The sequence below is a fragment of the Micromesistius poutassou genome, assembly GCF_964030765.1.
Source record: "Micromesistius poutassou genome assembly, chromosome: 8".
Taxonomy (NCBI): Eukaryota; Metazoa; Chordata; class Actinopteri; order Gadiformes; family Gadidae; genus Micromesistius; species Micromesistius poutassou.
In genome coordinates this window covers 18,661,970-18,682,522 of record NC_140278.1, presented here as the reverse complement: position 1 = coordinate 18,682,522, position 20,553 = coordinate 18,661,970, and the positions used below count along the sequence as shown (strand labels likewise).

The 20,553-nt window shown below is 45.0% G+C and overlaps 1 protein-coding gene across 1 annotated transcript; it reads right to left on the bottom strand.

The window, feature by feature from the left end:
• Positions 1 to 9,855: 9,855 nt before the first annotated feature.
• On the bottom strand, positions 9,856 to 20,483 carry gnl1 (guanine nucleotide binding protein-like 1). Its single transcript, XM_084471648.1, has 12 exons — positions 20,290 to 20,483; positions 19,468 to 19,609; positions 18,420 to 18,556; positions 17,713 to 17,864; positions 17,119 to 17,190; positions 16,421 to 16,613; positions 13,595 to 13,693; positions 12,443 to 12,625; positions 11,939 to 12,117; positions 11,483 to 11,675; positions 10,635 to 10,775; positions 9,856 to 10,510 (listed from the first exon to the last, which is right to left on the bottom strand). The coding sequence occupies exons 1-12, from the start codon at positions 20,360 to 20,362 to the stop codon at positions 10,224 to 10,226; spliced, it is 1,851 nt and encodes a 616-aa protein (XP_084327774.1). The 5' UTR covers positions 20,363 to 20,483; the 3' UTR covers positions 9,856 to 10,223.
• Positions 20,484 to 20,553: the final 70 nt, after the last annotated feature.

The following is a 20,553-nucleotide window of genomic DNA, read 5'->3' as shown; positions in this document are numbered from 1 at the left end:
ACTGGACAGTCTGGAGATAGTGGTGGAGAGGAGGGGGTAGTCTGGAGGTAGTGGTGGAGAGGAGGATGAGAGACATTTAAATCCATCCTTGGTAACCTTCTGTTGAGCTGTGGCAGATGGGGAGCACCTTCAGTCACAGATTCATTTCCCCCAGGTGCAAGACGGACTGTTTCAAGCGCTCCTTTGTGCCGACAGCCATTAGGCTATAGAACAGCACCTGATGCATGTATGTGTATGTGAATGTGTGTGTGTGTGTGTGTGTTTATGTATGAGTGTATATATACTATATGTATAGGAACATATATATTTACTTGATCACTGAGCCACTTCTCTTTGTTTACATTTGCATTTATACACGTTAATATACTGTGAAGTACTGGTACTTAGCCACTTTATAATTTACACTTTACACAAATTATATTGTTTATACCGTCTGTTTTGTTGGCCCTGTTTGTCTTTACTTTAGCATTTACTTTAGTGTCTATTTGTTTTCATTAGTATTTATTTTTATTTTACAGTATCTTATCATGTGTTTTCCACTGCTGCTGGGCTGAATTTCCCCTCCGGTGGATTAATAAAGTTGTTATCTATATATCTATGTATGTATGTATGTATGTATGTATGTATCTATCTATCTATCTTTCTATCTACCTATCTAGCTATCTATATATCTATGTATGTATGTATGTATGTATGTATGTATCTATCTACCTATCTAGCTATGTATATATGTATGTATGTATGTATGTATGTATGTATGTATCTATCTATCTATCTATCTATCTATCTATCTATCTATCTCTATCTATCTATCTATCTATCTATATTTATGCACCGTATTCAAAGTGTCATGGAAACAACAAGACTTTCTTCAGAAATTCAAATTTTAGTGCTGCTTGACTGCGTTTCGTTCGTTTCCTCTGCAATACCGTGGTTGGATTTGGTTTTGTTAGTTTGATGTAAAAAAAAAAAAAGAATAGAAAGGCAGATTACTGGGGATCACACTTAAATAGTTAATGGATATACTGCAGCACAGTACTAAAGTACCGTTCAGTCATAATTACAGAGAATGAGACGGAATGCCCAAAGAGTTGTCTGCATGTTTTATTGTACATGAATGAAGTCGTTCTTCGCGCCTCTCCGGGGCCTCTTTCGTCTCCTCCGTCGTCTCCTCTGCCGTCTCCTCTGTTGTCTCCTCAGCTCCTTTACTGCACATGGCCCGGCTTTGTTGGTTGTCTAGGCAACCGTGAAAAAAATCCCCTGGTAGAAGTTATGACCCTTTCACTATTTTCCATTTCTATTTCCTTTCCTCTTCGCTGTGCTGTGCTATTTTCTGTGCCTCTCTGTGCCCTACCCTTTTCTTTGTATCTTGAGTCCCTTTTTCTCTTTCACAGGAACGTAAAAGAGAGGGCTTGCTGTCAATGCAGGCTTCCTGCTTCCTCTTTCTTCCTCCTCTGTCTCTTCCACCATCTTGCTTCACTGAGAGAAAACTAGCGGAGCATAAACAGCAGGTCTGATCCTGTGTGGAATTCAGTTGAGGGAAGAAAAAAAAGAATGGGAGAGCAAGGGAGACAGAGAGAGAGAGAGAGAGAGAGAGAGAGAGAGAGTGATAACGGAGAAGTTCAAGTTGCGGAAAACGGATGAGTCAGCGTGGAGGTAATGGCAGTCTAAGCAAAAGGTACAAGCAGAGAAAGGTAAAAAAAAAAACACAGCCATCCAAAAATAAATACTGATTCATATTCAAATGAGAAATAAGACTGGTGAGAAAAATACTAAAATTGATCTTGTCAGCTGAAAGATGATTTTAGTGGTTTTGCATAATCATTTTGATTTAATTAAAAATTGTCAGGTTTCTGGGAAATGTTGTTGAGGGATGACAGATGAGCTATTGCCTGTCATTTTGGGTGAGATAGATGAATTAATTTCAGCCAAAACAACTTTTAATTTTTTTTTATTCAGGACTGATATTCCTCAGGGCATTCATATGTCTATACACACACACACACACACACACACACACACACACACACACACACACACACACACACACACACACACACACACACACACACACACACACACACACATACACACACACCAACATACACACACAGTCAGAAAAATACACAAATACACATGTATACTTCAAAGACCCACCAACACACACACACACAGTCAGACAAATACACACATGTATACTTCAAACACCCACCAACACACAGCGCCCCCCCACCCCTCCCATGCGGGGGTCTGACAGCTGGACTGGATTCTGACAACACGGATACTTTCCAGAATGCCAAGCCTGCAGTATGCAAGGAACCGACACAAACCCACATGCCCAACATTCTGGCCTCTGAAACGACTTCCCCAGTCGCTCATTCACTGGGAATACTGGAAACCAGTCAATCTCCACCATTTACAATGCCTGGATTTAAAAGATAAAACCCAGCCACAGTACTGGGCTTGTTTCGCACAGTTGGCTCCAAGCCATCCCTCTCTCTGAAAAGGATTTGCATTCCAGTGATTCCAAATCAGATGGTGGTCACTCAATGTTATTCCTTTACGGACGTGATCTTCCGAATTCTTGTGAACATTAAATCACTGGGGTGGTGTGTTTATAAAGGGAAAGACTGTGTATGTGGGGATGTCTACATATAACAAGTAAAGTTAAGTCCCCTGTCATGTCTTTACCCAGAGAATGAGTTTGTTTGTCCCAGTACACCCCTCCCCCACCCACCAGGCCACACCCCCCCCCCCCCGATGGTCTGTTTACCGTAACTGGTATGCCTGGGCTGGATCAGGATCAGTGTCACAGACCTGGGGGGGAGGTGGCGTTTGATTGGACCCAGGGGGAGTGGGGGCCGGGGGAAGGTCTCTAGTGGTGGAGGTGTCAGGGGGTCATGGGGTCAGCACCGACCCCCCAGGGGGAGGATGCTGGGTGGGGGTCACAGTGGGTCACGCGGCCCCTGGCTCTTTGGAGGTGTTCACGGTGGAAAAAGTTTGTCAGCTCCTCTCAATTTTCACTCTCTGGCTCTGGGATCAAAAGATATTTTTTTCTTCTTCTGCTCAGATAAGTCTGTCTCGTCTGAGTCCGATAGTGATTGAGGCCGCAAGGAATTTATCTTATCGTTCTCTCGCTCTAGTGGTGAAACAGTTTTTTTCATTCCTCAAAATTTTTCAGCCTCAACACTAACACTACACACAACACTAACACTAACACTCACTAACGTATAATGCCGAGTGACGGTAGTTCTATATTATACAGTATATATGTATAGGTATTTAGAAATATAGATGTATAGGTCTATGTAACATCCTTTCCACAATGGAATGGACAGTAGACAGAAAATCTCTTGGACACATTGTAACAATATGCAGATATCATTCATTTATACTGGGAGCCATCCCAGTATACAACAACCTGATTCAGGTGTAACCACAACATGTCTCTCTGCATGATCCTAGATGTGGGTCTGTGTGTGTGTGTGTGTGTTTGTGTGTACCGTGTGTCTCAGAATGTCTGCCTGTTTGCATGAGCCTAGATGTGGGTGTGTGTATCTGAGTGAGTGTGCGCAAATGTGTGCGTACGTGTGCATGTGATGTGTGTGTGTGTGTGTGTGTGTGTGTGTGTGTGTGTGTCTAGGAATGGTGTGGTGGGCTCAGTGTTGTCAGGGGAATGCGGAGGGGCAGGGTGTGTGGGGGGTGGGGGATGTAGGATGCAGAGATGCTAGCGATGCTAGCAAGGCGGCCGTTTCCAGTGACCCCCCCCCCCCCTCACACACACACACACACACACACACACACGCACAGTCGCAACTCTCTGGAGACTCTCAGCTGAGGCAAAGCACATTTATGTCGCCCCTACCTCCGGGGGGGGGGGGGGGGCGGGGGGACCGGGGGTCTACTGAGTGTTGGATTTCTCCCTCCTGGCCTCCCACCATCGCTCCCCTATACTCACACACACACATGCACACACACACACACACACACACACACACACAGACAGACAGACACGCGCAACATTTGGGGTGGTTATTGTACAACTGTCGTGCCCTGTTCAAACCGTCACACTCGCCCCTCTAGTATTTCTCTTCCTGTTTCCCTCAACCCTCCCTCCCTGGCCTTTCCTTCCCTCTCTCTCTCTCTCTCTCTCTCTCTCTCTCTCTCTCTCTCTCTCTGTCTTCTTCTTGCTCCTCTCCTATGGGGGCTGTGGATGGAAATGGCCCCTCTCTCTCGTCCGCGGCTAACAATAGCGCGTTGGGATTTATTTCCCATGAGCGGAATCGGATGTGTCCTGATTTACTTTGTCGTGGCCCCCTTCACTCATTGTCTCTCACCAATTACATGAGCAGACTCCCATTCACAGGGATGCAGCGCTTAACACTTCCCCCGAGCTTCCATACGCCGCCGTCTGAACCAGCGTTCCCTGGTTCATATTCCCATGACATACTGTATGTGTAGGCCCACACACATTTATGTGCATGATGCACAGTAAACCATCATCAGAGCTACTTTATTTTTATAGTTCCTCATCTATATATATTTTTTAAAAACTGTGCATTTCTCGGTGGAACAAACGCCAGTTGAAGAGAAAGCCCTTCATCAGAGTTCTTTACTCCAGAGGCATGTTCAAGGTCTCTGTGTCAAACTCTGATCCCTTTTGGTCTGTTTTCATGGCCCTTATCTCTCTCTCTCTCTCTCTGGCTCTCTCTCTGTCTCTGTCTCTCTCTCTCTCTCTCTTTTAAACTTCCAGGCAGACTGTTGCTGGCTCCTTCCAGTGAGAGTGAATATTGTGGCGGACAGGATGGGACTGGGAAAGGGGGGGTGGGCGGGGGTGGTTAGGTTTGAAGGGGCGTGAATGAGTGCCATTGCAATGCAGTGAGAGGTAGTGCTAAAAATACCGATTGACACATGGACTCCAATGCACAAACAGGATCACAGACAAACATGGCACCCAATGGCAGCAGGGTCCTGATGCAGAAAGACACTCACACACAATACACGCGTACACACACACACACACACACACACACATACAAACGCAAATACACAAACACCAGAAACCCCGCACACATGGTATTGACACACACACACACACACACACACACACACAGACAAGCTCATGCACAACCATACACACACAAACACAAGCACCCCCGTACACACAATATTTATGCACTCACACACACATACAAAAACACAAATGAGTTATTTGTTGTTACACAAATAACTAATCAGATTGATGTTGTCGTTGAGTGCTGCGTAATTAAAAAGTCCATGTTGGCAGTGCTTTGTTTTTCCTTCATGCCAAGAAGAAAGCAACACTTTTCCACACTCGGGAGCCCAGCTTCTTTAACAAACAAACCCCACGGCCATAAAGTCATCTTCTGTACGGAGACTTTGGGGCCGTCTCTGCTGAATAGAGAAATGGTGGTTATGTAATGAGCAGATGGTCAAAGCCATCTGTTCATAATAAAGGCGTTGCGTGTTTACCTGGGCCAGCCCTCCTGTGATAATTACAGCTGCGGTTGCCTCACTTCAAAAACCTACCCAGTACCAGGAACGTCTACTTCAACTGTCTGAAGCTCACTCACTTGTGACGGGGGTGGGGGGGGGGGGGGGGGGGGTGATTGCCAACTTCCTGGAGGAATCCGTGGCATCTGTGTCTAGATGTCATCACGATGCCATCTCCCTTTGTGGCCCTTCTGGTGTGCCTTTCCCCTTTCTCCCTGCTGTTCGCTAACCCAGTTTCTTTTTGGAGCGGGTGCATGGGGGTTGACCGGAGGGCGGAGGCTGGGGGGCAGAGCATGATGGGGAGGTCTGGGGCCAGCAGGGGGGGCCCCCCCACAACGTTACCCCAGCATCAGGATACAGCCTGAGAGACAACTGTCCTGGCTGGGATTCAACCCGTGTGTGTGTGTGGCTGTTTGTGTATGTGTGTGTGTGTGTGTGTGTGTGTGTGTCTGTATTTGGTTTTAAATGTCTCATTCATGTTTAGAGCTCCCAGTGGCTCACTGGACTCAATGTGTGACTTTCTGCGGGCTTGTCCACAGAGAAAGGAGCAAAGGTCGCAAAGAAGAAAGAGAACAATGGCATGCGCATTTCTGACACTTTGGTGCCCCGACTTTGCGATGTCGATAAAACGCATGGGAGCATGGGAGTGCTATCATGTAACACATACTGCACATACACATTATTAACACCACAAATGAGAAAGGCTATGTATCATCAGCCAGCTGTTGGGCACCATTAACTGTTAACAGCAATGGCCCATGCTAATGCTAGCCTTGATAGCCCTCTAGTGACTACATATTGTAGGTGTACAAACCGTGTAAACTATATATAGAGAACCGCATTGTACTTTAATGATTCTGTCTTGCTGTTGCAATGTAACACATGGAAATAGAGCCAGCGTTAACGTTCTCTTATTTTCAATCTGTCAGGATCCATTAGGCGGGCCTCGCACACCTGTGCCTGCTTTTGTTCGCCCAGGGTCCCACCGGTCCTAGAATGTTTTTACAACACACTTAAATGTGTTTGTGTAAGTGTGCACTTGTAAGTGTGTACATTGTTATATCTGTGTGTGTGTGTGTGTGTGTGCCTGTGGTCGTTCAATAGAAACAATACACGTAGTATAATGCAATCCTTTACGATATAAATTGTGCATCGTGGGAACACACAAACTTTATGTTCTGGATCTTGTATGTAACCGATCCATTGACAAGTGGGTCTAGTCTGAACGTCAGCCTATATCTAATGAATCGAGTGAATGAGGAAGAGGGCAGAAGTCTTCCCAACATATGTCATGAGAGAGCTGTCTGTTACTCTCACGCAAGTTCCTTTCCAAAGAATTAATTCAAATTCAAACCACATGGGCATTATTGACGTGACCAATGTTGGCAAGTGAGGCCAATTTGTCACACCAGAATTTAATTAACACTACTTTTAATTTATGGAGTGGTGTGGTGCAACAGCAGTAAATCTGGAAGTCCTCGTCTGACTGTAATTACTGGCAGACGAGATCTCTGGGTCCCAAGACAATTAAAGGCTATAGCTGAAGGGATTAGGAAGCTCAAAGTCTCAGGCTTTCAATTACAAATGTTTCCACATGATTTCTTGTAAAGTTTGGAACCCCTCCATTGTTGATCTAATGTGTGAGATAACATAAGATCCATCAAGTCCAGTAAATTTAGGATTACTTAAACAGTAATTAAAGTAATCCAAGTTTGTTTTTTATTTTAAACTATCCACAAGAGTTCTGGAATTTCCCTCACAATTCTGTAATGAACTGTAATGTGTAATCACAGCTCCTATCGATGGGTCCAGCGTGTGTGCTGTTGTTGTTGAGAGGGTTAGGCATCTGTCAAGACAGTGTCAAGACATACTTGATCAAATAGGTTATTCCTTCCCGAGGAAAAGGCCTACGCCTCCTCCCCATCTCAACTGACGAGGCCATGTCTAGCAAGCTAATTTAATTTGCAAATGGAAGAGGCGATAACAAGTTCCACATGCTACAGGGATGATGATCTCCATATTTCATCTAAATGCGTGCTCTCATACTCCACATGGGGTATCCTATAGGAGTAAGTCATTGCCGGTGTGTGTGGTGCCATTCGCAACTGTTTTCAGCCCCATTATAGCAGTCAATCTTCATCATCTGAGGAGGAGGAACTTAATGAAACGGCATTAATGACAGACAGAGGGGCCAAGGCTGCTCGGCTGTTTTCTAAAACCATCAAAAATAAATGAAAAACCATCAAAGATCCCAAACTAATTATGTGGCTTTATACGTTTTCCTCTTGTCCTTATTTTAGGCCATCATGTTGTTATGGCAAATTATCACTGATGTATTCTGCTTCAAATAATTGTCTGAGAACATTATTCTATTGGTTTTTGCCTTGACTCTGAAACAATCATTAGTCTTTGACATGTTTGTTTAGTACAGACTTCGATGTAGATATGGATTATATGAGGTAGGCAGGCCAACTCAAAGTACAAATGTATTACCAGGTCCATTGACATATTCAGTTGAAGTTGAATCTGAGGCATTTGTCTTTACTGTCACTGTCTCACCCGCAAGGTCCCAGATCAATTAGAAGGTAATGCCAACAACTTATTGACCCATCAATCACTAGGCAGTCCTTTTAAATGTGCCTCCTTATGATGCATATACAGCTTCTTGTGCGGCACAATGTTCATTATGCTATAATATAATCAAGACTATGTGTTCAAGTTCTGGGGCCATTAGAGTTAGAGCAAGATATTAATCTCAACATTCATTCATTTACAGACTTCTTTATTTTTTATTTTAAATGATTGTTTTTTATTGCAGAGAGAGCAGTCCAGTTCATTGCCATAAGCCATAACAGGAAGAAGATGAATGCAGAAAATGGCTTCATATTCACTTGCCCTCACTCTTAAAGTTAGTCAATAATTGTCTATAAGGCCAGATAAACACAACCATGTCCACTGTGCTTGGAACAGCAGGCTAGTGTTCAAGAGTCGCGTCACACAATACCAACGGCAGCTCACCAGTGCATGTGGTCGCAGTGTTATGTATTACATGGTAACACAGAATTGTGCTGTAGGATTTTCTTTACATTAAAGTTGTAATGCAGAACATGAGGTACAACAGCACACCGAAAAAGGAAATACAGCACTCGTAGGATTGTAGCATAGGCTTAGCACACCACACAGGGATAGAGTTGCCAAAAGCAATATTTTGTATACTACAATTCATACCAAAGTAGAAATGTCACGGACCAAGAGAGGGAAAAAAATAAACCGCATTGAGGGGCCAATGTATTTGGATGGGGAAGATGAGCAGTTAGGATTCAAACACTCATTTGACATTTTATTGATCTAAAATATAAGTATAAAACAAGCCTTTGAAATATTTCACTGGTCTGACATGAATTGCAGTATATCCTTCTCTAAGTGAGAGCCAAACAGAGCCATGGCATTGCATGGGCCAAGAGCCTGGTCCAGTTACATCTCCAATAGGATATGATGGGAACCTTGTCCAGGTAGTTAAAACACTACAGGGCCATCCAGGTTAAGCACTCAGAGTACAGCAAAAGAAATCTGATTCAACCCAGCCCATCAAGTATTGGGTTGGTTTGAATGGGGAGAACCATAAATAATAAAATCAGAATCACCCAATATCTTCAAATCAAAGCCAAATTCAGACTGTGGAGTGTATACACTTCCTTTACAATGGAAACAGGTGGGGAAGTCTGTTCCCCTCTATTTAATCCACCAAAACAACGGCCCACAAACTACATCCCGCCCCACCCGACCCCTTCAACCGATGCAAACCGATGCAAAATGCCATGGTTGCTATTCGACTTTATAGTGACTTAAAGTGCTTTAGCTCCCTCCTCTTTCCTGGGAAGCAAATGTTTGACGAATGACCCAACGAATGACCTCATCTTTTGATATTTTTCTTTCTTTATCCTGACCGGCGCGCCCAAAGACATTTTCCGAACTTTGGCATCCCAGCAATGAGGTGACTTCTTAACGAAAACAACAAACTGAGGACAAACAAGAGATTAGTCCCGAAAGTCCCCGTTACTGGCTAAGGAAAACAAGCTTCTATCTATCGCGTTGATGAACGACACGCGAGAAAAACAAGATAGGTCGAATCAAAGCAAGAGCACACCCATCGCTAGAACAGAACCAGGGGGTGGTTAAGCACGGGGGCTGGGGGGAGCTGGGGGCGCTGAACAAACCACTTCACAGTTTGATACGAGGGGGAAATGAAAATAAAATGAATTGAAGTGGATGCTCTTCATGACGAGAATGTTGACGATGTGACAGAATGGTGTCGGGAAGGGAGGAAATAAAGATAACCAAAACAATAAAACTGGTTGGTTTAATCAAATTTTGATGCGATGATGGTGGAAATAAAATAAAATGAATAGGGGTTGATTCAGGTAAAAGATAAAGATAAAGAAAAAATACTGTTGTCGGAGAGGGGCTGCAATAAAAATGACTTCAAACCAACGGTTTGTATTTAAGTCAAATTTTGACATGAGGGGGGAAAGAGAAAAATTATGGTTGGTTTTTATCGGGAAGGGAGGAAACGGAAATAACTGAACAATTGGAATGGATGAGAATACTGGGCTTATAAATGGAAAAGGGCGAGGGTACCACGTGGTGCAAAGCCTCACTCCTCAGTCAGTGCTCCACCCTTCCTCCCATCCTCCTCCTCCTCCTCCTCCTCATTCACACTCGTTCTCCCGCAGCACGTTGAACATGTTGACGTTGAGGTTCCCGGGGGCCACGGCCTCCTTCTTCCTGGACTCCCTGAACCCCTCGTCTTCGTCGTCGCCGTCGCGGTCCTCGTCGTCGTCCGCGTCCCGGTCCCTCTCCTCCTCCTCCTCCGGCTCCGAGCTGGACTCCTCGTCGTCGTCCTCCTCCCCTTCCTCCCGCTCCCCTGCCTCGTCGCCCTCCGCCCGTCCCTGCAGGGCGATGATCTCCGGCAGGTCCGGGTGGTTCTCCCAGTGTCCTGCGGGACCGTAAAAAAACAACAAAAAAAAACACACTGCTGCTGAGGCTGCTTTACGACTCCTCTAAGCACGTTGGATCAAATTCCTCATGATAAAACATGGCACTTTCTTTCCTCGTCCTACCCTTCAGGCAGCTGTAGCCCGGAGGTCGGAGGCAGAGGCTCAGTCTGCCGTCCACAGCCAGCCTCAGGAGGCTGTTGGCGGCGCGGTAAACGTCGTTTCGAGCCGCCTTCGCCGTCTTGTAGCATCTCTTCTCTGCCCAGGCTACATACAGTAAGCAAGCACACATTACAATGTATGTGAGACGAGGCCAGCAGCAGAACATCGACAGCAGTTCCAAACAGTCAGGAACAGAAGTATGGCAGAACACGGGTAGAGATGAAATGTAAACTAGAACTGATGGGAAGTGACTGTCAATGACCACATGTCCAGTCTACAATATGGTATGATGCCCCCAACGCCTGCATGGTCAACATAGACACAGTCTATACAGCCATACGCACAGTCATGAAATTGTCAGGGGAGAAAAACGATCTAAATGTTCATAGAAAGAAGGGTTGCTACTGCACTGCCCCAAGGTTTATTACAAGACGCTGACGTGAATGAATGACTTTGCTTTCTAAATTTAAACTTCCTAAATTAGATTGAATAACGACCTCGTAATTACTCAGCCCAATATCGGCAATGGTAGCATCCACCTGTATCGTCTTTCAAAGTTGTAATCCAGAAGCAAACCGTATTCAATATCTTTCTAGTGTGCGTTTCTGTTCCACTTCAATAGCTGGTTGAGATTTATTTTTCATTTAATTTTCATGGGCTTTGTGCCTTAAGGACAGAGCGTGATGACAGACTGGAAAGTGGATTGAAATAGAGTGGGTGACATGGTGCATCTCAAACCTGGGTCTTCTGCAGGGTGTCTTGCTACTAAATAGCTCTGTGTTTCAATGGGCAAAGTAATTGCGCTCCCTTACCCTCACACACATCCCAAGCGGTCCAGCTGGGCTCCGGTTTTACGTAGTCCCCCAGGCTGTGATGTTTGGGGGCGTCCTCCAGGCTGGGATGCTTGAGCTTCAGCAGGGGGAGGAAGCTGGTGCGCTCACACAGGTACCCCACCGAGCTGTAGGGCTCCTGCAGCTGGGACACTGGGTAGATGCCCGCTAGGATCTGCATGTGCAGCGTGAACAACACATCCACCATAGACACAGGAGGGAAATCAATCAACAGCCAGCAGAGGAAAAAGACAGGAACCGATTTAAATACTTTATTATTAATTAAAAGTATTATTGATTAAAAGTATCACAATGTATTAATGGATACAGCAATGCATACTTTAAATCGCAAGGTTTGTCTTGACATACTGCTTAATATTTACACCCACAACCACACTTCAACCATCAAGGGGTGCCAGCAGTCCGCTGTGTACGTACCTGGAGCTGTTTGTCCACCCGCGAAGGAAAGACCAGGCCGGGACAGTCGCACAGTCGGACCGTGGGGGTGAGGTAGTAGGTCTGGAAGTATTTGGTGTGGCCCGGGGTACGAGAGACACTCACCACCTTCCTGCCCACCAGGCTGTTTATCACAGAGGACTTGCCGACGTTCGGAAAGCCTGGAAACATTTGTAAAAGATTTCCGTCATACACGTATCCGTGGAGAGGCAGGAGGGTCTCATTGCTCTTTTGTCTTTTAGCAGATGCTTTATACGAAATGACTCAAAGCGAAGTCTGATACATGTTATCAAGGAACAGATAGGATTTAGGCGTCTTACTGAAGGATGCCTAACGGTTAGGCTGTGAACATGTGGAGATCGAACCCAGTACCTTCAGGCTTGGGGTTGTACATCCATAGTCACTGCCCCATCCCAACCCCTATACTAAACCTGACTAAATGTTTTCAGGATTTAACCCCATGTTGGCCAAGTGAACCAAGTGTACCTATACAGCCCAGCGTGAGAACTCCATCCTTGTAGAGCTCCTCAGATGGCCTGCTCATCTCCATCGCCGCGTCACTCAGGTGCTCCATCAGCACGGTTTCCAGCGCGTCCCCTGCTGGCTCCCCGTCTGGTCGCTCGGCAACAGCATCTTGATTGATCTTCTTCTCCCAGCTGGCAAGGTCAACTATGAGAGAGAGTGTGAGCAAAGTTTAAAAGAGGTGACAAATGGGGAAAATTACGGTTTAGGAAAGTGCTCCATTTATTCAGATTACCATTATCAGATTACCATGGATGCATGCATTACGAGGGAGCAATATATTATTTTAGCTACATTCTTGTGAAATGGGAATAGAAATGGTGCTGTGTTCCAATACCCATACTTCCATGAGTACACTTGAACGTAGTACACTAACCGCACTCACCAAGTGCGCTGATTTTCAGATGTCAGTGTTGTTCCAAAACGAATACTCCGTGGTGCACTGACCGGAAATTAGGATCGTGACGGCTGCCGTGGCTCCTCCCCCAGCAATAAACATCCCGCTTTGAACGGTGAACTCTTTACGCATAGTAGCTATAAAAAGCTATAAAAGCTACAAAATGTCTCCATTAATGCAGGCTATGTGGAAAATGCGCCGACGTTGGCTCAGCCTGGCGCCGTCTCTTCCGCTACGTAGCTAAGATGGCTGCGGTTGAGTACGAAAAGTGTGCATCGATCCACACGTCGCGGTTTGACCGTTTTGAGTACACCATCCGGGTCCTTTCAGTACACTTATTTTCGCCCCGATCTGAATTGGAACGCCCTACGTACTCAAAAAAGTATAGCGAGTATGGATATTGGAACACAGCATGGCCATTCAGTTATTGTTAAGTCGCGACTCAGCTTCATAGAGAGGGTCTTAATGGCTGCATTACAGTGGAACGATCCAATGTCCTGGTGGTAATAGGCTGCTCCACAAGGAAGGCCACTACATTCACGGTGATTAGATCCACATTACTAACCATTTCTCAAATAAGAAAAGTTATAGCTCGGAATTACGGCAGACATATTATCCCATTAGGGTTGGGTCAATACATGGCCAGCTGCAGTCTCCACCGCCAAGGTGAGAAAATGACTTCCCCTGTGGGCCAAACCCGCATGAGAAAGAGGCCGTACCTTTGCCAGCCGTGATCTCCCGACAGGCCTTCATGATGTCTGTAGGGCCTCCAGCCTGGACACAGCCAGCCTTCTTCCTCAGCCTCTTTTTCTGAAGCACTACAGAGCAACACAAGGAGAAGGAACCAAAGTTATCAAAACAACTTCACTTCTACAATGACCTGATGAAATCCCATGAAAGAACCGGGATTGACGACTGCGGCAGAGAAACTTCAATAACAGAGCAGAGCATGAGTAACATTTGTAACTAGAATTAATTGTGACTGAATCAATATTCTCAGATCATTTGGTGTCGGTGGAAATACCACCAATAAAGGACTGATAGCCTCCTCAAATAGCACATCGAAACAACATCATTTGCAGGCTTATAATACCACCAAATGATCTGAAATCATATCAGGGTATTCTCCAAAGAATGTAATAGTGGCACTAAAACAGGTTTTATTTGACTAACACCCTCGTACACCCCAATATCCCTTGTACGTTCTGTGTGGAGGAGGTCAGTGGATTTCGGATTCTACTCTGGTCCGAGACTCTGTTAAGGCTTCAATGTGAAGCGGGCTGCACACCAGAAGAGCCATGAACTGCACAGTGTCGTATTGGGCATTAGCTCAGGCGGTAGAGCGGGTTGCCTGGTAACCGCAGGGTTGCTGGTTTGATCCCCGGCTCCGGAGTGTCGTGGTGTCCCTGAGCGAGACGCCTCACCCTAATTTGCTCCTGACGAGCTGGCTGTCGCCCTTGCGTGGTTGACTCCGCCGTCGGTGTGTGAATGTGTGCATGAATGGGTGAATGTCAGTCAACACTGTAAAGCGCTTTGGATAAAAGCACTATATAAATGAGGACCATTTAGTAGAAAGACCAACACGTGTGTGAAAATCCCATTTTAGGTCTTGTTCTTTGTTCAATATACTGGGTGGGAATAGATGAGGGTTTGAGCAATGCTGGGAGTTACTGTGCGGCTGTATGGCAGTGCCGATGAGTGTGCGGTCGTTGAGAACACGATCCACTTAAGCTCCAATTGAGGAATAATGTGGTTTGCACATTGTGCATACTGCGTTTTAGTGAAATTGCGACACAGCACTAGCGCAATGCAAGAGTACAGTATGTGGAGAAAAAACTCTATCGTAACTGGCATCTATTACCTAATTCCCAGCTGCCGGTTATTTATAGTAGGTAGGAGATCATTTTATGATGGAAGAGGATAGTGATTCTGGCTCTGTTCTTCCGACTTAGCCTGCTCTGCGGACTAATTGTACTCAGGCATACGCATCCTCTACTCACCCAAAGTCAGTCAATAAACCATTCCATCTTTGTCTCCTCCTCACATAATGAGACTTTGCTACTGTTTCACAAACTCCACAGATCTGTAGTATCATATTAACCTTAAGTCGCAAATACATGGTGGGAGACATCAAGATGATTGTTCAGTCCACAATTGTTCAGTCCACTCCACCTCCACCCAACTAGCGTAGGTCAGCAGATGGGTGGTGTGTGTGGGAGGGGTTTTAGGAGTGTCGACAGCAGGTTTCTTGCAAGCAAAGAGAGAGGTACAGGCTGGCTATCATTTCGTATTTGTAGCATTTATCAGTTATAGGATGTGATTTTATCGCTAACATTATTGAAATAATCATCGTATCAGCGTTGACTACAGATATGTCCATGTCATTTTAGGCTTCAAGATAGTTGAAAAGTTACAGATTGCGTCTTTAAGTTTATAAAATAATGATGAGAAGTTTCCAAAGTCCTTGTGTATTGTGGTCCAAGTACTCAACAGGTCACGCACGTTCAGCACAGCAGGTTTAAAATGAACTGCCGCAACTTAAACCATTCTGGCTCTATGGACTGTTCGACAAATCGAATGAAATAGAAGTTGCAATAACTTCATATTTGAAGCGAGTCCGCCCGCGGCCGCCTGGTCGGAGGTCCCCCCCCCCCCCCCATCCCTTCCTCAAATTGCCTCTCCGCTTTCTCGATAGGAAAACAATGGAGTGGGTCACACACAGTGTGCTTGTTCACATTAGTTGTCCATAATGTACATGTGCAGTGGAGGCAGTGGGCTGGAGACCTGGAACTGCATCAAACACTTACTGGACAGAGTCGCCGTGTGTGTATATATATATATATATATATTTCTTTATACACTCAATTAACAACTCTGAATGTTATTTGAGGTAATCGTTTTATCTGTTCAAACTGATTTATTTGAGATGATTTATTATTTATTAAACATTTATAGTTTGATAATGATAATGCAGAGAATACATTTGTTTACACACATTTAAAAGACTTGTGTTCAATTGAGAGTGTTTTATTAAAAAAACTTGTTTTTTCCTTTTCTGCCAAAAGCTAAATAAATATATATAGGCTACATGGCAAAAAGGTAATGTGGGTGGTAGGGGTGTAATGATACACAAAAGTCACGATTCGGAACGTACCTCTGTTTTTAAGTCACGGTTCGGTATTCGTTTTTTGGGAACAGCATTTTTTATTATTTTATTTTTATTAAACAATTGGATTTTGATTTGATTTATTAAATTGTATCAAACAAATGCCTTACACACATGGAAAGACACCAAATACAATTGAGGATAAAAACACAATAAAGTCCAGGACTTATTTCCATTGTGGTCCTCAACACAAAACCTCAGGACAAGACAAGACACAGAGTGTGTGATAATCAATAAAAACTTTTTTCGGTACGTACCGAAATGAAAGGTGCATCGAACTGTTAGACCCGTACCGAAAATTTTTGGTACGAATGAGTATCGTTACACTCCTAGTGGGTGGGGGTCTTTCCAACCCCCATAGAGCCCTCATTGTGCTCACCTGTGGTGTAGGCCTGTCCGGGGTGGGAGGTGAAGCAGACCGTCAGCAGGTGGGGGAACTGGGAGGCCAGGTAGTGTTTCCAGGCGATCACTAGCGGAGGGGGACACAGGTCGGCCTTGTTGAGCACCAGAACCACCTGCTTGCGCAGCTCCTCCGTGATGTAGCTGTACAAGGTGGGGGGGAACTGCAGCACCTGGGGGCCATACCATGGAGAGTCAACTAACAAAGAGTGGGACACAAGCCGGGAAACACTTTCTATCAGATATGGATCCATCTCTCCGATCTGTGTAATTCTGTCCCCCTGACTGCTCTCGGTGGTAGACATTTCTTGGAGCCAGTTACAGTTAAAAGTTGGCTGCTATCTTAAGTTTCTTCCTTTTACCACCAGAATTTGAGGCTAGAAAACACAGTTAATAGACAGTGGAAAGCAGAACGAAGTACAGTGGAAATATTAGCTGGCTTTAGGGCCTGTGTCCACGTTGCGTTGTTCTCTAGCAGAAGAGCACTAGCCTAGGGAGCACTGGGATGAAGCGGTTCTTGTATGATAGACTAGCTGCGCCCCTTTGCTTTTTTATATATATTTTTTTTATATCCAACATCTAAAAACACCCCTGAGGTGTGTTTTAAGAAAGCGATTTGATGCCCCCTAGTGGTGCCAAGACAGACCACCGAGACAGACAAGGTCACCGTCTACTTACCGGATGCCTGATGTCCACGATGAGCAGGATAACATCAGACATCTCCAACACTCTCCACAACTGCCTCCATGTCTAAAAACACAATGGGAAGAAATGCTCATTAGTTAGAATTTCCCTTGGTTCCCATGACAAACAGAAGTGGTTAAATCATAAGTCAACTAACCATTATGAGTTGCGGTCTCCACCCACAAGCAGCCCAAAGGGTGAAGGCCTGGGCATGGAGCTGTACTTAAAAGTTGTATCAGCGATGTTGGGTGACGTCACTTCTGTTGGTATTCGAAGCGAAATCCCAAACAAACAGAGCCAGCTCGCCCCTGCCTTCTGTGTTTCGTACGTCCAGTAAAAACTATCATGAACACAGCGCAAAACCCCACAACACTATTTATTTTGGTTTTGAGTGGTTGGTAGTACCATTTGTTTTTGTGTACGATCTCGGATGATAGGCTGCCTACAGAGACCCGTTTTTTTGACGGCCTGCTTATGGGGCGGGCAGCTAGCGGATCGTGAGGAAAGATCAGATGAATGTGATCATTTATGTTTTTCGGCCTAGAATCGCTGATACAACCTTTAAGCGCCTCAGGTCATGTGACTCACCTCCAGATTGTGCTCAAAGTGGCTGAGGGAGCCCGGGGGGTTTCTGGAGTGCAGGTCGTCCAGGTACTCCCGGTAAGACTTCTCCTCTTTCCTCAGCAGTTGCTCACGGGTCATATCGTAGGTCCACGATGGTCGTCTTGGGATACCAAGACCTGCCATTGAATAATTGAGTTCCCATTAAGTTCACAGCCCTGTTATGTTGCTTTGTCAAAGGTTTGTCTAAGGACAGAGTACCGGTCTGGGTGATCAAACCATAGTAACCGTCACTCCGGGTCTCCCCAGAACATCCGTTACCAACGTCAAATTGAAGTCCATGTACCGATACTGCCGAAAGGGCATTTAGTGTGAGCGCACATGCCATGAATGTAAGCAATGGTAATACAGCTCTTCTTTTGGAAACAGTGTGCATCCGTCAGTACAGAGTTTGTGGACATCATAGTGAATCGCCATTCAGGTACTTCACTTAATATCTTATCGCAAAGTGCTAAATTACCATAGCCTGCATTTGTTTCAGACACGTCAATGGGAAATGCCCTTCAGGCAGTATCAGCACGAAAAAGTGATTTGGACGAATCATGTTGGTCAAGAATGTTCTAGTGAAGTCATGAGGGAGGGTTACAATGGTTCATGGCACAGACCGGTGTTGTCCTTTAACACGTATCACACACTGCGTTCAATGAGTATAAATAGAGTGGACATTGCCCCACCTTTGTCTGAGGGGTAGATGTCACCGATGTTGATCTCCATCTCTTTCTCTGAGACGGGCTGAAGGATCTTCTCCCTGGCCACCTTCTTCCGCTTCTCCACCTCCTCTTTAGTCTCCCTCTCAAAGTGCAGTCGGAACCTGATTCCGTGGGAGTCAGTAGGTTCACAGGTCATTCACTCTGATTGAAATAATGTTGGTTTGACATGAAACAAGTGGGAGTTGAATAAAATCCTCAGGTCAAAACCAAACCAGTTTACGTATTTAAATTTGTCTCCCTATTCTTTTTAATACATGGCCTGTTTTAGTTCTGCTGTGTAGAGGCATAGAGACGTTGCTCTAATTAGAACATAATAATTGCTTCCAGGTTCCTATAAAAACATCAGGAAAAGGGTGATTCAATGTTCTAGTGTGTACTTCATAGCGCTGTTGGGTAAATGTCGGCGCGATGTGTGCTGTCCAGTGGTTGGCATGCCTGTGTTCCTAGAAATTGACATTATGGGCAGTGGTTTCTTGTCAACCGGTTAAACAACAAGATCCTCCCTTATAACATTAAACAACTAAAAATATATCTGGTTTCTAGTTCTCTTACTCGGCTCCTGCCTGTTAAGCAATCTCATAATATGACTAATCCTTACCTAACCCATTTGGATGAGTAATGGTATAATACTTGCAGAGATACAAATTAATTCAAAGGGTTCTCCTATAGCTAAGTCAACAAATTAAAACCTTGTTATTCATTTCAAAGATAAAAAGGTTTTCATCAAAACATCCATGTTGCAGATAACAACCGGGTCACTATGCTTACACTCAAATGTGCTTGCAGCAGAGACAGGAGTATAATCAGCTGGCAGCATGTATCATGATATCTCATGACAGCTACGGCTACTGTAGAGTATCTATTCACACTGTCTGCTCCGAAATTATCTAAAAGCACACTAGAATGTACTCATGCCGGAGTGGCAACTTAAAGTCAACACACACATGCTTCACTTGAAAATGTGCCCGTTTCTCTTTTAGTATTTAAGTATGAAATGTGGATGACATCTCACCTGTTGGGGTCATGTCTCCCTTCTCTGCCAGGCTGTTGATTAATCCTCCTAATATCAGCGGCCTCGCTGTCTGATGTGTCAGACTGCCTCTCTGCTCCTCGCTCAACGCTGGCATTGCGGCTGCTTGGCCCGGACCCATCACCTTTGAGTCAGCATGCGACAATATGCCAATTAAAAAGTCGATTAGTCGAATTGTCTTTCTATGACTCTTACTCTTATCACTCCAGTGAGTCCAACGTGGGTTCATGGACAATAACTACACCAATAACACAACTTATTGATGTAGGCTGATAGTTATACAATAAAAATTTCAAATATATATGACCGATATAAATGGCCCGTGAACCATCTATTTTCACTTTCTACTGTATTGTTTTTACTGTCCCGAGTGCGTAGCGACACCGTGGAGAGCATTTCTGTCAAAGTGCTAGCTTACATGCTGGGCTAGGCTACCATTGCATGATGTCAACGACCGTGTCCCAGCAGCGCGACACATCCCATCTCTAACCCACCGTGGGTTGCATCATAACCTGCTAGACAGAGGCGCCACGGTATTCACTCAAACACCATGGCTTCAGCGGAGGTAGGGACACACAGGTATTTGCCTTGTGAAGGCAAGTAGTGGGGTCTGGCGTATACGTCAAGCGATAAGAACAATCATCAGCAGCAGCAACAACAACAAAACAGAAGGAGATATTTGATGAAAGTATTCCCCTCCACGTAGCTACTAGATGTCACCGTCCACGGTGCCACAGCTCCCCACGCGCCATAGCTTAGCGGTAACACCGTGGCTATGTGTCATTAGCCTCGCGTTAACGTTACCTCTCTTCCTCTCCCGTTTGACTTGAAGCTGCTTCTTCTTCTGTTTGTTGCTGAATGGCTTCTTGCGAGGCATACTTAAATGGAAATATATTTGTGTTGAATAGAGTCAGAGGTCAGCCTCGGCTTTGAAACTCCCCTAGCTATTCCACGCTCTCTAACTATCGTTATTTACATGAAGTTTCTCGACTCCTACACTTTTCAATGACGCCATATTCACTGCAGACTGCAGAGAATGGTGGACGAAACCAAATCTCCACGGTTCAA

Excerpts from the sequence above, each read along its gene's own strand:
- gnl1 (XM_084471648.1), bottom strand. The coding sequence starts at position 20,362 with ATGCCTCGCAAGAAGCCATTCAGCAACAAACAGAAGAAGAAGCAGCTT. Across the intron at positions 17,865-18,419 it reads CATCTACCCCTCAGACAAAG|GTCTTGGTATCCCAAGACGA; the intron begins GTGGGGCAATGT and ends ATTCAATGGCAG. Across the intron at positions 17,191-17,712 it reads ACTTTGAGCACAATCTGGAG|ACATGGAGGCAGTTGTGGAG; the intron begins GTGAGTCACATG and ends TTGTGTTTTTAG.